At 42.1% G+C, this 16,447-nt stretch overlaps 1 protein-coding gene across 1 annotated transcript; it reads left to right on the top strand.

The window, feature by feature from the left end:
* Positions 1-139: 139 nt before the first annotated feature.
* LOC122478588 (melanoma inhibitory activity protein 2-like) lies at positions 140-16,440 on the top strand (the record flags this gene model as incomplete). The annotated part of the gene is made up of 15 exons (XM_043572116.1): positions 140-548; positions 3,461-3,592; positions 7,223-7,244; positions 8,189-8,277; positions 8,533-8,595; positions 9,335-9,401; positions 9,567-9,705; positions 11,460-11,561; positions 12,248-12,308; positions 12,415-12,450; positions 12,533-12,600; positions 12,725-12,819; positions 13,826-13,902; positions 15,352-15,493; positions 16,364-16,440. Coding segments are annotated over exons 1-15 (1,236 nt in total), but the record flags the coding sequence as incomplete, so codon positions are not given.
* Between the last annotated feature and the right edge of the window lie 7 nt (positions 16,441-16,447).

Below are 16,447 nucleotides of genomic sequence, written 5' to 3'. Positions count from 1 at the left end.
TGTACATAATGGAAGGGGCTTTTGAAAAGCCATGGTCACGCGGGGTGTCCTTTGTGAGCTATCAGGGTCGAAGGCAGCTGATTGGTGGAGAGAGAGCATAAAGCGTCTGAATTGCTATGGCAATGCTCAAACAGGTGAAGACTTGGATGAAGAGAGATCTTCGTCTGCTCCACCTGCAACTGACAGTCTACTTAACTGGCTACTTGTGGCCTACTCATCTAGTGATTTACTGACCTGCTGAGCTACTGACTTGTCTGAACCCTCCTCCCTCCCTTCTTGTACTTGATCTGATCCGGGTTCTCTCCCTGACCCCCTTCTTCTCCTGCCACACCCCCCTCCCCAATCCCATCCCTATTTAAACCTCGCCCCCCCCACCCCACCCCCTTTCCCACCCCATCCCTTCCCCTCCCACCCCCACCACCTCCTCACCTCCATTTGCACCTCCTCTCTGGTGCCCAGGCGCCCCCTGAAAGGACCAGAATATGACGGTTCAGAAGCTATTTTTCTGTATGCTCTTACTCGGGTATCCCGGTTACCCCAACACAAATGTGAGTACACATCCGACATCAGTGACTTCTTCCTTTTGTATTTATTTATCTTTTTCAGACTGTGGTTAAAAACACAGCTTTTTCATGGAGTCCTTGATGAGAACTCAGTTCTTTTGGAAAACCCATTAAGTCAGGGCAAGGTTTCTCCACCAGCATGTAGGGGTTCTGGCCACACCTGTCCACATGAAGTTGTGGATCCTGTCTGGGCCACTTGGTCCAAAAAGAGTAGTGTTGACAGGATGGAAACCTGAGCTTCATAATGTCAAGAAAGAAGGACATGGGAAGATACTAAAAGCCACTGAGATCTTTGCCTTAAATAAGGGGCTCGTATGATGTTTGAATTATACTTCCTTAAAATCATTTTTAAAAATGTCAGAAACTCTATTGAATAAGATCCATTCAATAGTATTAATAGTATTTTATACTATTAGATGGCTCCTGGAAGCCCTGTCAAGATTCTTCTTCAAGCTTTGTAAGTTTAGAGTCCCTCTTATACGTAGTTAGTTTTCCTATCAGCACGTTGTTCACATTTGTGAAGTTTGGTAGCCCTGGGAACCGTGGTGTCCGAAGTGTTGGTGTTGGAAAGTGAAATGTCGTTTGTGCTCTGTGATTCCTGGTTTGTTCGCTTTTGGGAACTTGTGCATCAGCCCTCTCCCTCTGGTCTTAGAGGCTGCCCCCAAGGACTCTGTGTCCAACCAGGTAGCTGACAAGCTCAGTGTACATGAAGTGGCCTCAGCCTGCTTGGACATGTATAATAAGAAAATCACTAGGAGTGATGTGATCAGGAAGTGAATGCATTCTTGTCCTTTCTTTAGCCAACTATGTGCAGAGTGTTGATTTACCCAAAGCAAAAAGGGTCTTGAATGTCCTTAGGATTGTCCAACTATAAAGAAATACCTGGTTGCCAGTGTGAATGTTTCATTCTATCATTAAAAAGCAAAACCTGTACTCCCAAGACCCTGAGACAGAGACACAGGGGACACCCACAGAGAAAAGTAGATTTCTTGATATTGGCATGCACCAGATTCTTCGAGAGGGATCTGCAACGTCCCAAGTCAGGTACAACCTAAATTGAGGCAGAATCCTGTCACATGAATACCTCCAGGCACAACAGAATCTATTCTGTCTCTTTTGAGTCTACGAAGGAGGACATTTCTTGGTTCTGTTTATTGCAATTTCCCCCTTCTGCCTAGGCTGCATCTCATAGATCAGTTCAGCTCTCTCTCCCTCCCTCATCTCTGAATTCTTGCACAAACTAACTTGTCTTGCATTTCCTACCTCCACCTGGTCATGACCATTGTCTGTGGGAACCAAGTGTTACTGGCTCCCTTGGATCTAATCTAGTTAACGGTAACTAATCAAATCAGCATACAGATAGCTGGCAGAGGTATCAAGAGTGCCCAGGACTTAGGATGTTTACCATTCATGTCAAGATGGCCTCTGTCTTTTGATCCCCATGATCGCTGTGCTGACGGCCCCTGTTCTCTTGCAGACACTGGCCACTCAAAGACAGTGTACATTTCCCACCAGGACGCAATTTAGTGACCTCAGTTCTGAGAGCTGAAGATACAAATGGTACACATTTTGGAGGCTACTTTCTAGAGAGGTTTATTGGTACAAAATTGAAGTTTGGTATGTGAATTAGTATGAATTGCATTGTGAGTGTATTTTCTCCCTAAAAGACTGGTAAGTCTAGTTTTAGTAAAATGGCATGTGTTCTGTTGTTTTAGTGACCACATCCAGGACTTTTGTGTTATTTAGAAAGTAATTTCCAGGGGTGCCTGTGTGGCTCAGTTGGTTAAGCATCCGACTTCAGTTCAGGTCACAATCTCGCAGTCCGTGAGTTCGAGCCCCGCATCACGCTCTGGGCTGATGGCTCAGAGCCTGGAGCCTGCTTCCGATTCTGTGTCTCCCTCTCTCTCTGCCCCTCCCCCATCCATGCTCTGTCTCTCTCTGTCCCAAAATTAAATAAACATTAAAAAAAAAAAGAAAGTAATTTCCATAGTTGTTATTGATTGATTTAGGTGCAACACTATGAAATAGGAACTTGAATGTATTGTATTGGCTATTTGGAGATGTGTGTTCAAGTAACTTAAAACCTCATAGATTTCATCAAAATACACAAGATCACCTGATTATGCAAATCTTTATTTAATTCAGAAATCTGACAATTTGGGCTGTGATTCAGATTCAAAGTAAACCTTGAACGTAAAACCTTATGGGGAGCCTGGGTGGTTCAGTCAATTAAGCATCTGACTCTTGATTTTGGCTCAGGTTTGTGAGTTTGAGACCAGCATCAGGCTTTGTGCTAACAGCGTGGAGCCTGCTTTGGATTCTCTGTCTCCCTCTCTCTCATTCCTCCCCCGCTCTACTATCAAAAATAAATCAACATTAGAAAAAAGAAAACCTCAGTGTTTTTAGAAACTAAACAATAATGTAGAATTTATTTTTGTTGGAATAATCCCATATTAAGAGCAGCTGCACATCTCTCAGTTATATCCATATCTGTAAACATCTGTCTCTATAACAGTCTCATTTGAATCTCTAGTACATTTTTATTGTTACTTTCTCCCATCCTTCCGTAAATGTTGGTGTATGTTTGGAAATGTTCCAAAGGATTTTATCTAGGTACTTCATGAATGTACAACACAAGTCATTTACTTCTTGTCTACTAAAAGGGTAAGGAACAATGAAGCCATCACCACAGTAAGATCGTAAACACAATCATCACTCCTACAGGTTTGCCCCTGCTCCTTTGTAAGCCTTCTGTCCTCCCTCTCCTTCAGGAGGAGGCATTTGAGAGGTGTGCTTATAACCTCCTGGAGGCTGGTTGAAGGTTTATAAAAATGATTCTTGGTGACAGATGTTATAAATGTCTTTGCTATTCCTCATTATCTCAAATATTATTTCAGCTTGTCCATATTTTGGCTGACCATTTCCCTCTTGGCTCTCGTGTCTTCGGAACTCTGGGGAAGCTTGCCGTCATTACTGCCACCGTTGCAATTTGTGCATGTCTTATTTACCTCTGGAGAGTTGTCCTTGCTGTGAGTATACTAAAATACCTTAGAGATAGGCTTTTAAGCATAAGTAAGCAGAAGTTTTTTGGTAAGCACAAATTTTTTACTAGACCATTTGTATGCACTCAGTACTTCAAATTTCCCTTTAAGCACGGCGTTCATTGCATCCCACAAATTGTAGTCATTCCAACATTCATTATCATTTAGATGGACATATTTTTAAAATTCTGTGAAATGTCTCTTTGACCCTCTTCTTTTAGAATTTCTCTAGTCTATCTCTATTCTCTATCTTCTATTAGAATATCTCTCATATATTTTGTAGTTTTTCAGTTGTCTTTCTATTATTGATGTCTAGCTTACATATGTGTTCTGAGAACGCATTTTCTATGATTTTGTTGACTTCAAGTTAAGGTGTATTTTATGACCCTGAATATGGTCTGTGTCAGTGAATGTTCTATATGAGCTTGAGAAGAATGTGTATTTTTCTATTGTAGAAAGTGTTCTACAGATGGTCATGGATCTAGGTGATTGGTGATGCAGTTCAGTCCAACTGTGTTCTTATATTTGAATATCTTTATGCTCAATCTGTCAATGACTGATAGAGGGTGTTGAATTCTTTCAGCTGTAATAATGTATATGTCTACTTCTCCTATCAGTTGTATCAGTTTTTGCCTCATGTATTTTGGCACTCTGTTGTTAATGCATGTACATTAAGGATTATGTTTTCTTGGAGAATTAAGCCTTTATTATTGACCTCAGTATCTCCAATAATTTCCCTTATTTTGTACATGTTTTGAAGGACAATTTAATTGTTCACAGAATTCTAGGTGGATGGGTTCTTTTCTTTTAACAGTATAAACATTTCATTCTTCTTGATTGCATGGTTTCTGAATTCTGAGTATTTTTTGTCCTGGTTCCTCTTGGGTAAGGTGTTATTTCTTCCATCTCCCTGCGACTCCAGCCCCCAACACTACCCCTTTAGCTTCTTCCAAAATTCTTTGTTTTCAATTTTCTCTTGATTGAATAGTATATGTCTAGGGATAGGTTTTTGTTTTTGTTTTGTTTTGTTTTGTTTTTGTTTTGGTTTGGTTTGGTTTGGTTTTTTTTGGAGGGGGGTATTTATCCTGCTTGAAATTCTTTGAGTTTCCTGAATCTGTGGTTTATGACTATCATTAATTTTGGAAAATTCTCAGTCATTTTCACTTCAAACGTATAATAGGTATTCCCATTGTGTGTATGTTACACCTTTTGTCATTGTCACACTGGTCTTGGATTTTCTCTGTTGTATTTTTAATTTTTGTGTGTGCGTTTCTGTTTTGGGTGTTTCTACTTGACATTTCCTTCTGCTTGTTGAGTCTTTCCTCAGCTGTGCTGTGTGTGTTAATAAATCCAATGAAGCCATTCCTTATTTCTGCTATGATGTTTTGGATTTCTAGAAGTCCTTTTGGATCCTAGAGTTATCGTTTCTGTGCTCACATTCACCACCTCTTCTTGCATACTGACTACTTCTTCCATTAGAGTCATTATCCTATTAATCAGAGCGGTTTTACATTCCCAGCCTGATTATCCCACCATCTCTGCCATAGGAAGTGTGATTCTAATGCTTGCATTCTGCGTTCAAAATATGTGGTTTTTCCTTTTAGGGTACCTTGTTAACTTTTTTGGGAAGCTTGGGGTCACGTCCGTGTTTAAAAAAACTGAGGTGAAGGCTTTTAGTGTAAAGTTTTGTCTTTACCTAGGTTTTAGGCTGAGTTTACTCCCCTATGAGACAGGAAGGAGGAAGAGCACTGTAGTTGAGTATTTCCCTTCATCTGTATTGCTTGTCTTCAGAAAAACCCCATTAGGCTTTGGAGAAATAGTTTCTCTGGAGGGCAGGCCTTCTAAGCAAGAACAGAACAGCATGAGTTTATTTATAAGTGGCTGTTTTTCCTCTTTTCCTGCCAATTTAGAAATCTTTCCCTTCAAAAAGAAAATATGCATATTAAGTACTTGTAAGGCCATCTCTCTTTCCATTTCCCCTGCTTAGGAAAGGAAACATGTGACATTAAAGGACTATCCATGGTTTCCTGTTTGCCCTCCGTAGATACACTTTCCTATAACAACATTTTTATGACTCACTTTTTGATACCATGATGATATTCCAATATCCTGGCAAGATGTTGGGGCTCGCTTCAGCATCACATCATCATTCAAAACTTTCAAATAGGGATATACGTCCTACAGATCAAGAAAATGTGTCTTTACCTTTTGTTCAAGTAGAGTCTTGCCTAGATATTATTGAGCTATAATTCATCAGGGGATGACTTGGGTCTGGGTGTTACTGGACCACCCAGACCACGTTCTCCAGTCTCAGTGTCTTAGTAATGAACACTGATCGAAAGGGAAACAAAGCAGGTGGCGTTTATTAGAGATAGGTTGTATACAGCGGAGCCACCAAGAAAGAGGAATATCGCTCCCCAAAAGGGTGGTGTGCCAGGCTTATAGAGGCACTTTTCCAAAGGGTGAGGGGCTGGGAGTGGGGAAGCATCCTTCAGTCCCACAGTCATTATCTTATGGTTGTTACTTTTCAGTGGACACAAGACAATCACAGGATGTCTTTTTCCATGGTTGACGTGCTTTTAGTGCTCCTAGAAAATAGAAATCCTAGTGCAGTCAGGCTTTAAATTGTTATTTCTACTTTTGCCCAGACAACCATTACTCCCTAATACCTGTTCTCTCTTTGGTTCACTTTTCCAGAAGTCTCCAGTATGGAAACTGTTAACCCTTGCCTTAGACCAGTGCCTTTACAGGAATTAAGTTCCTCTTGCTTTTCTTATACCTTCTCAACGGGAGCCCTTTTTGCTTTGTTTTTGAAATGTTAGCCGTCATTTCTTTTGGTGCCTGTGCTTTTGCCCTAGCCATGTTCCACTCTCTTTCTCATCTGAGGATGTGTTTTTGGAAGACCCTCTGTTTTTAGTGATCTAGGAAAATCATAGCGCCTGACATGTTGTAATTGTTTATTGATTCGGAAAGCAGCCAACCCTGTGTAACATTTCAGAAAGCTTTCTAGAGAATGAAAGAAGCGTGTCTGCATACAAAGGTTTTCCTTTTCTTTCCTTGCCGCTTCCTTCCTCCTTCCCATCCCTTCCCTTTCCTTCTCGCCCCCCTACCGTCCCCCTCCATCTCTCTCTCTCTCTCTCTCTCTCTCTCTCTGTCTGTCTCTTTCTTCCTCTCTCCCTTTCTCTCTCTCTCTCTTTCTTTTTTTCTTTTTTTGGCATTTCAAATGATCCTGGGTTCTGGACTTCAGTGTGGATGTTGGGTTTGACTACAAGAGAAAAAAAATTGGACAAATATTTTATTTACGTATTTCTAAAAATGTCTGCATTATGCACTGACAGAATTGAATATTTTGATATTTATTTAATATAATGTAAATCTATCTTTTGGTCAAAATAAGCTCTGAATCTTTCTGCTTTTATCAGAAATGGTTTATAAAGAATCATGAACTAAATATGAAATTCTACTTTTTTATTATATTAATGTTATGAATTCATTATGCTGAACAAAATGATCATTGTAATTTCATTGGATGACATTTCAGTATTTTATCAGGAAGAATAAGTTTTTACTATTACTATGTTTTGACCTCAAACTTAATTTTGTTTCTTCCTCTCTCAGACAGAGCCTCCAGTATATCCAGGTAAGATTTTAGGTTTGAGTCGTCTTTGTAATTTTTTTTCATTACTCGTGTTTGGTGTGGGTTTTAATTTTTTAACTAGGGATAAATATGGTGACTTCTGATGTCTAATTGACTTGTTAACTCTTGAAAATCTTTCTCTTCCCTGTTAGAGGCTAAGTGACAATGTGGAGGGATTTGCCTCTCTTAAGACAAGAGACCAGGGGAGGAAAACATCACAGGAGGAAGGAGAACAGAATGAGTGTAATTTTGCATAGAAATGATTAGGACAGAAGTGATGATATGAGCCTGAGGTGTGGAGTGAGTACTTTGCCATGACCTGGCTTTTGGTGAAATGTGAAGATGAGAAAACCCTCTTTGAGTCTGTCAAGAAGCCTAAGCTTAGAGAAGAAGCCAGGTATTGCCAGGCAGCGTGTGTGTCACAGGAGAGGGTTAAACCAAGGTTTTGAGTCTGAGGTGGAGGGAGCCATTCATGCCAGGGGAAAAGTGAACTTGATGCCAATGGGGGGCAATCTATTCTGCACGGACCCCATGGACTGTGGTGATTCTGTGGTGCTGTCTGTTGAGAGGCAAGGTGGCTACCTGACACTTAACAAGCCCTCAAAGACTGGTTGGTGTTCATCACTGTAAATGCAGCGGTGGTGGTGATGAGAAGAGTGACCTCAGGGCATGAGAGCTCTCACATTGGGCCAATGTAAGAGGAGTTTGCACTTTGTGTCTGTTAGAGGAGTCAGTGTTCTAGAGCTTACACGTATAGGAATGTCAGTGAAATGAGGTTTCTTGGGTTTAAAATGCTGCTGAAACTTGCTTTCTTCAGGCACAATGAGAAAGCTAAACAGTTAGTTACACCCATGTGTCAGATCATGTGCCTGTGCTGCTAATACAGTGGGATTATTCGATGTCACTGGTTTGGTAACAACCTTAAAAATTGTTTTATCTCCTTTTAGTTAATTTACAGCAAAAAACTGCAAAGATCAACACGTTGGAGAAAGAAACCACAGAGCTGGCTGAAGCAATATCCATGTGGGAACAGAAGGTAGCATTGCCCTTTCAAATATTTCTTGTGACTTCATTTTGATTAGTTTTACCTCTTGTAGTTCATCCTACTGACCTATTTCATGTGTTCTATACATACTTCCAATTCAAGACAAGCTTCACAAATGTAATAAAAAACTACCTTTTTATTTGTGAAAGGAGTCACACATCAGACATAGGCTTATCTACCACGATGCTATTTTTGAATTCTGATTCCTTTTTCATGTGTTTTATATATAGAATCAATGAATTAAAGATACATCTTCAAGAAGCGAAGAGAGAAAGTAACATTCACTCTGCTGAAGCTCTTAAGTTGAAAGTAAGAATCCTTTCTTTGCCTAGATTGCGTTCTAAAAACACAAGTAAAATTAAGGAATTATTGTTATTCATTCAACATGTTCTGTTGAAGGAGAACATCAAAAAAGTTGAGCACTTCAATAAAATTTTAAATGACACCCTTCAAAGTGCACATGTTACCTTGCAATCAGAAAGAGAGAGAGAGAGGAATGTTAAGAATCAGGAAGTGCTAAGAGTTGGCTGCTTTTACTGTAATTTGACTTTGGAGGCTTTTTGTTCATTGGGTGAGGTGAGCATAGCATATTCGCTTGCTGTTTACCATAGTAGAGAGTGGGCCTCTGGGAGACAAACCTCCATCTGCACAGCTGGCATTTCACTAGGACCACCATGAGGAGTTTGCTATTTCAAGGACTAGGAAGTATCTTTTATTTTCACAACTAGGTCATTACCACATCATTCAGACCTGCCCTCCAAGATATGGAGAAAATCCCCCAAGATAGTTGAGAGATGAAGGGCAATAGCAAATTGTATACTGCCTTCTTCTCTTAATGCTCAACAATGTTCAGTGTGCATAGAGGAATATTCTCCTAAGAAAGCCATTTGTGAGCCCTTTGACTGGAACTATTTTCCATGTTCTTTGCCTTCTCCTTGTTGTATTTATGCCCCAGGATCTTTCTTTGTTGCCATGCACAGTCCTGTTGCACTCACATTGTTGTGCGATCATTATTTCTTGAATGTATTTTCTCATATCTGTCCTAAAGTCAGAAGATGCAAACAGTCAATTGGAGGAACTGAGAGCCTGGAGGTCCCATAACCGTGCACTGGAAGGTATGTTGTCTGTTGGGGAGAAATCCCCATATGGTGGCAAAGACTTTGCACTGGGAAGGGAAAGAATGCCTTCTTGCCTTCACACTAGTTGCCCTTTTCCTGTCACCCCAAAACCAAGTCTCAGGTCATATGCACATGCACAAAATAACCATTTTTTTTTTACAGCAAGGATAAAGACTGTGGAAGACATTCTTAATGCTTTGAGTTCTATTAAAGCAATCAGGGAAGAAACAGCCAAAAGGCTGAAGGAGGAAGTATGCATCCTTGATAAATTCTATGAAGAAAGAAAAACGGCTACAGCAAAGTAAGACGTTCATGTGATAATGGTCCCGAGTACTGTTGTATGAATGAATGTGGTGGCCGCTATAGATAAACATATTTCTTCTAGAATTGGATCCAGAGTAATTTTGCCAAATGCATTCAGGAGAATTGTGCCTGCCCTTCCTACCTGGCTTCCTATAACCTGCATTTTCCTCTCTGTCCTTAGTGCTTGTTACACATTCTTGTGTCATGTACTTGGGGTAGAAGAGGGAAGATACTGGCATTAAACACACTGATGACAGGATCCCCTCTGGATCCATTTACATTGGCCTATACGTTTCAATCCCATCCCATTGTCTTATCAGCCGGGAATTAGGTCATCTTTGTTCAGCACCAGACTTGGGTCAAAAATATTTAGGGAAAACATTGACTTATCTTGCTGCAGAAACCATGGGAGTTTCTTTCTAGACTGTGGGTTGGGATGGCATCAGGACTGCATCTCTTCATCCAGTCTGCAAGTGAGCCTCGTATGAAGTGTGTCTTCATGGGTTCATTAGAAATTTGGTGCACCAGGTGCATGTTTCTTCTTTGGTCCAGTATTTCCTTTTGTTCTCAGGAGGAGGGCCTTTAGAGACCTTATTCACATTGAAAAGGAAATGCTTCCTTGTCTTCCCTGGAGACTCAGCTTCTGTTAGTCCTTTCCACACCCGGGGTGGAGCCTGCTCTGTCTCACTGGCATGTTGTTTTTGTTAATGTGTAAGCTCTTTGTGGGAGCAGGTACAGCACCCTGACCACCTTTCTATCTTCACCCCCTTACAACAGAGCCTCTACGTTACAGCCACCCCAGAAAGCATTTGCTGAAGGACTACCTGTGAGACCAGAGGGAAATGCATGTACCTTTCTCTGTCTAGTGCTTTTGTGTCCATTACTAACAGTCTTTCAATTTTGCATGTGATTCTTGAGTACATCCGGTGCCAAGTTGAAACCCTTTAAAGCAACACCATGGACAAAATAGTCTGAGGGCAACACAGCAAACCAGCCTTTCTAAGCATTTCCCTTTGCTGCCTTCACTGTCAATGAACTGAGTCTTGTTCAAGTAGACTGACTCCATGAAGTTGATAGTTTTCCATCTGAAATCTGTTTCCTGAAGATAACAGCCTGACTGTGGGACAGTTCACACCATGTTATATTTCAGCATATATTGCCACTCTAAGATTGGCCTTTCCCTCCACCAGGATCTTTGAAAGAGTGGGCAGGGGTTGCACTCCTGAACCTTAGTGGTGTATGGGAGTGATTTGCAATGCTGGTGAAGCCATATCCTGGAAGGCTGTCTTTCATGCTCAGTGTCTGTGTCAGGGTACAACTTCTGGACTGAGATTCAGTGCACTGCCCCATGGAGGTGTAAGGCAATGATGATCCCCTGCCTCACCCTAATGGGTACAGTTGGTCAGGCACAGGTTTTCACACTGACCTGAAATAGGCCTTCTCCATCTCAAACAAAAGACCAACTCTGGGAAGGCACAAGGTGCAATGTTATTTGATGACTTGACGATGAAGGAGTAGAAGCAGAGAACTAGAAAGGCGGCTCTGATTGTAGGCGACTTGGCAGCAGACGGAGGTTGAATTTTCTTTAACATTAAATGGGGTCTTCATTTCTCTGACTGTGTTGTCAGTCTGTGCATCGTTGGGGGAGGGGATAGGGATATTTGAATCTAGGCTTTAAGAGAGCTGAGAAGGAAAAAGGCAGAATTTCTGGACCTTGGCTACTGGACTGTGTATATATCTTTCCCATCTTAGGAATCTGGATATGACAAACTGTGAACTAGTGGCAATGAAGAATCAGATGGCAACTGCAGAGGAAAATCTGAAAATAGCTACAAGGGACATACACAAGTGCAAGTGAGTTCAGATACTAATTAGCAGCGGCTCATGAAACCCCTGTTCGTTTCTTAGTTCTAACCTTTGTACAATGGGTAGACTCCATGAATATAGTAATACAAACACAAATTCAGAGGACATATCTGTAGAGAATTAACAGATAGGAAAAGATAAGTATTAGAAAGAACAAAACAATTAAGCTACTAAACATTTCTGGGTCTCCAGCATTGACCTGCCCATGTAGAAACTTCATCCATGCCAACGTTCCTGAGGGGTGGTGTCAGTTGTCATAATCTATAGGAAAGCAGTGTGTCATAGGATGAAATCATATCCATCAACAAGGTAGTACCATCTGATGGTCGTGGTCTTTGCAACCCTAGGAAACCTGGTGAGTACACAAGTTAAAGGAGAATAGAACTTTATGTTGGCTTTATGATGAAAGTCACTTGTCACATGATGAATTAGGGCAAGATTGCAAATGGAAAAGAATTCTATGACCTCTGAACCCTACGGGCATGGAATAATGAGTAAGGAGAGGATGGAACAATAGCTTTGGTTCTGTACATTTATAATTGTGTGAAAAGTGTTTCATGTGAAAGGATAAATTGTATTGGGGGAAGATATGAGGATGACGGGAACATGAGCAGATTATTTATAATCCTACCTCATATTAGGCCTTATTTGACGAAAACAATTGTATCTCACAGACAGCAAATTGAACAAACACGAGAACAGCTGCAGAAGGCAGAACTCACCTTCACACACCAGGTAACGTGAGTTCTGCCTGACATAGTGAACCCTTAGTACCTCATGTGGTTGAGTGTAGTGGCCCTTGGAATTCCTAAACACGGACTTTTCATTGTTGCTTTTTCAGGTCGCAGTTTATGAGCGTAATGCTCAGGACAACCTGGTAAGTGTTTTCTTTTTTCCTCCTCTCTCTGTTTGGTTCCCAGTCTGGCACGACTGAAGGTGGATATGTTTTTCTCCCCTAGATCAAGACTCGGATCTGGGAGAGGAAAATGGTGGAGCAGAGCCGAGAGGTCGCCCGCTTGAAACACAGGTGTGGGAGCGTGACATGAGTTTTTATGGGTGTTTTGAGGGATGACAGCTGTGCTGTTTAGTGTCTAGTCAGAGGACGTGGCGTTGCAACTCTGATAGAAGTCCATTCTTTTTCTGTATCCAAGACTGGATGAGATGGAAGGAAAGAGGCTGCTTGAGGGATACAGGAGGCGGAGACCAATGCCTGGAAGTCCAGAGATGCAGAACCCTGCGAGGAGAGGTAAAAGGCATGTGGTGATGTGCAGCAGCCTAATTTCTGCGGCAAAGCCTTTTCCTGTGGGTGATCATCGTGTGTTTGGACAGAACAGCAAACACTAAGGACAGCAGGTGGTCTGAAGGGGTGACAGAAGGGTGTTCTCCTCTGGTACTACAAGCAGTGAGGCACTTGTCCCTGTGACTGGTGGAGCTCATGCCCCTCCTCTGGCTGTGACCCTCCCACCTCCTCTAGCATCCCCCTGTCTGAAGAGCTTGGAAAGGATGACAGGACAGGGGCCTCATCCTTCTTCCCACCCGGACTCAATGTGAAGACTTTAGTTTATTTGAGGAGAAGGTCATTTATTGACTATTTTTAATGTTCCTTTATTTTTATTGTTGTGAACTGTAGACCTACATTTCTGAATCCAAGCTCCAAATAGCTTCGTCCTCTGATGTTATCAGTGCAACTCTGCGGCTTCACTGCTAAACACCCATAGTTTTCCTTTCCTCATTAATATAATATCAGTCAAGTTCAGTTCCATTCAGAAATAGTTACATAATACCAGCTCCCATGTGGAAGGCAGCTTATAGATAAGCTGAAAGACTGAACAATCTGCCTGGAGTCAGAAGAAACACACCCATGCTCTTCTGTGGAGGGTTTTTTGATGTTATCCACCAACTGACGCTCTCATTTTAATTTTTATCTGAAATGAGATGCTGAGTTATTACCCCTCATGTGTATTGAGAAATGGCTGTTTTGGTGACGATTTCCTGATTTCACTTTGAGCTGCCCTGTTGAAAGTTATTTGACTAATTATGAAGAACATGAGCCAGGACCCTATGGTTTCTTCATTAAGATATGATGGGATGGATTTCCCCTTATCACTGGGGTGAACTGAGGCTTGTGGGTTACTCTCTGCCTCTCCTCCTGGTCCTGAGTGTGGGCGAGAGTTTAACACGTCACAAAATGTGGTGTTTGTGTGAATTCTTCACAGTCTACTAAAATCAGAGTAAACCTCTATCCCTTTCAGAGCCTTTAGCCGAAGCTGATGTCACTCCCATGAGTCACAACTACAAGCAGTCTACCAACAATGCCGAGAAGGACAAGGTAAATGCTGGGGCCATTTTCAGTTGTAGGTCTGTCAGGAAACCCTCATTTGCGCACAGCATGCTCTGCGGCCTTATCCCTGTTTTCTGTGTTGTGTGATATGTCTGCCTGTTTATCTTTTCCAAATGGCACAGCCTTAACCCAAGAGTCTACAGGCTTCTGTCTTTTCAGCCTGTCATCTTTTTTCTGGTCAGTTTAGTAGCCAAAGGAACTTAGAAGTTGACCACCTTATGGCTTTTCCCTTGTGTTCAAAATAACAACAACAGGAAGATACACTGCACTCTATAGCAAAGTCTCTAAGCTTGTTGACTCCTAACACACTACCTCTCTGTGGGATCAGTGTTGTTGTTATTTTCCTCTTTCTGGTCTCACTATTCATGGTGAAGACTGTCTGTTAGTTCTAAACGTGAAAAGACTTCCCTCCATCTTTATATTGTGTGCCTTGTACAATTTATGATGGTTTTAGACAAAGTCATTGTCATAACTCACCATCTTCACGTCTTCATGGGTAAATGAACTGTTTCGAATCCTTTTAAGCAGTATCTTAGGTAAAAGTATTCTGAACACAAGGTCCTTCAGTTTTATTCATATGAGCAGGTTCTCTTGTGTCTCCAGTCAGTGTTAGAGCTGATACCATCGCTCATGACACATCCCTGGAAATGTATACCAAAGTCAAAACACATTTGCATTAATTCTGTTTCATGAATGTCTGCCTCTTTTTTCCCATAGGATGTATTACTCTGTGTCTTGTAGTGTACACAAAACCAGAATTCCTTATGAATTCAGGTAAACACTTGGGGGCCTAGTACTCATTGATGTGTAATATGTTCCTCACAGCAAACATTTCCTCAGGTCCCCTACAAGACTCCAGGCATCCCCAACTCCCGAGTGGTTTCTTGGCCTTTGACAGCACTTGCAGAAAGTAGGAAGACCTCTTTCTCAGCGAGGGAAGCAGAGGGGGCCAAGTGTGGGGCCGGCAGGCAGAACTTGTCCCCAAGAGTAGCTGTGATTTCATGTGCAGAGAATGAGCTGTGTATTTGCAGTCCATTTTTCTGTGTTCGGAACAAGCCAAAAACAGAGCTTTTGCCGTCACTGTAGTGGAGGGATGCAAAGTGATCCTGGACTTGGATGTCTTCCTGTCTGGAATATGCCCCTTGATTAGTTTGAATTACTTATTTAATCCTGTAAGATGGGGTCATTTTGTTCTAAATTCTCAGACATGGGCAGGGACATGTGGTGACAGTAGTTTAACCGCCTGTGTTTAGTTGCCTAAGCTGTAGGTGGTACCCAGTGGCAGGGACAGAGTTTTCAGGTACTGATGCTACTCTCTTGGATCCTGGTGGCAGAGTAGGGAGCAGGTGCTGACCCGTACTTCTATGGGTTTCAGCTGCTTTGCGGATTGGTTCTCTTGTGTGGCATCTGCACATAGCTGTCACTTCTGTTCTACAGGGCAGTGTGGATCCGTGGCGACCTCCTCCATCAACTGGAAGATTCTGCCCACCCTACTATAGAGGCCACCCTTTGATCTGGGCACATCCACCTCCTGTACCAGGTTCGGGACCATCCCGAACCCCTCCACCTGCACCACTTGGTAAGATGATCTGGGCAGTATGAGTTGGCTTGCTAAGAACCTTCATCTAATTTTTGTTGTTGTTGAGTCTTTTTTAAAGAAATTTGTTAATGTTTACTTATTTTTGAGACAGACAGAGACAGAGCATGAATGGGGGAGGGTCAGAGAGAGGGAGACACAGAATCTGAAGCAGGTTCCAGGCTCTGAGCTGTCAACACAGAGCCCGACGTGGGGCTGGAACTCACGCACTGTGAGATCATGACCTGAGCTGGAGTCGGATGCTTAACCGACTGAGCCACCCAGGCGCCCCGTTGTTCAGTCTTGTACAAGGTGCAGAGGTGGTACCACAGACCATTGCAACGCAAGGAAAATGCCTGCCATCATCACCACATTCCTTGAGTTTGTCATGATTGACTTGTCATCCTTGGGTCATTTCCCCCACCTTGTGTTGGTACAGGTGTCTCTTGTGGAGATGGAATGGGGCTGTATGCAGAAAAGCAGGCATAGCGCTTCAGCAGATGTGTGCCATACACAGTCCATGTGCTGGGCGGTGGGAGGCATGAGGCGCAGCCTAACGTATATCCATCCAGTTGAGCCCCCAGTCATCCACAGTTGTTTGAGGAGTTATGAAAACACCTGAACCAGGGCTTTTATGGGTCTTCATCAGAGTTTAAAGAATGGCTCTCCCTTTACCTTGGGATCACCTGAAGCATGTGGGATACCCTGTGCATGTGATTTGGGATCTGACTGGGCCAAAGAGTTTAAGTTGCTTGAGGAATGAGGAGAGTGGTTTTTTGTTTGTTTGTTTTTGTGTTTTTTTGTTTTGTTTTTGTTTTGTTTTTTAATCTCTGCACAATCTACTCAAATCAGAATAAACCTCCATCTCTTTAGGGCCTTTTGCAGATCCACATGTTGCTTCTGTGAGTAACAGCAACAATGACTCTACCAAAGGGACCACGAATGACAAGGTAAATG

Source organism: Prionailurus bengalensis, unplaced genomic scaffold, assembly GCF_016509475.1.
Source record: "Prionailurus bengalensis isolate Pbe53 unplaced genomic scaffold, Fcat_Pben_1.1_paternal_pri Un_scaffold_99, whole genome shotgun sequence".
NCBI classification, from domain to species: domain Eukaryota; kingdom Metazoa; phylum Chordata; class Mammalia; order Carnivora; family Felidae; genus Prionailurus; species Prionailurus bengalensis.
Note: the sequence above shows the minus strand (reverse complement) of the source record. Positions and strands in the feature narration are given on the sequence as shown.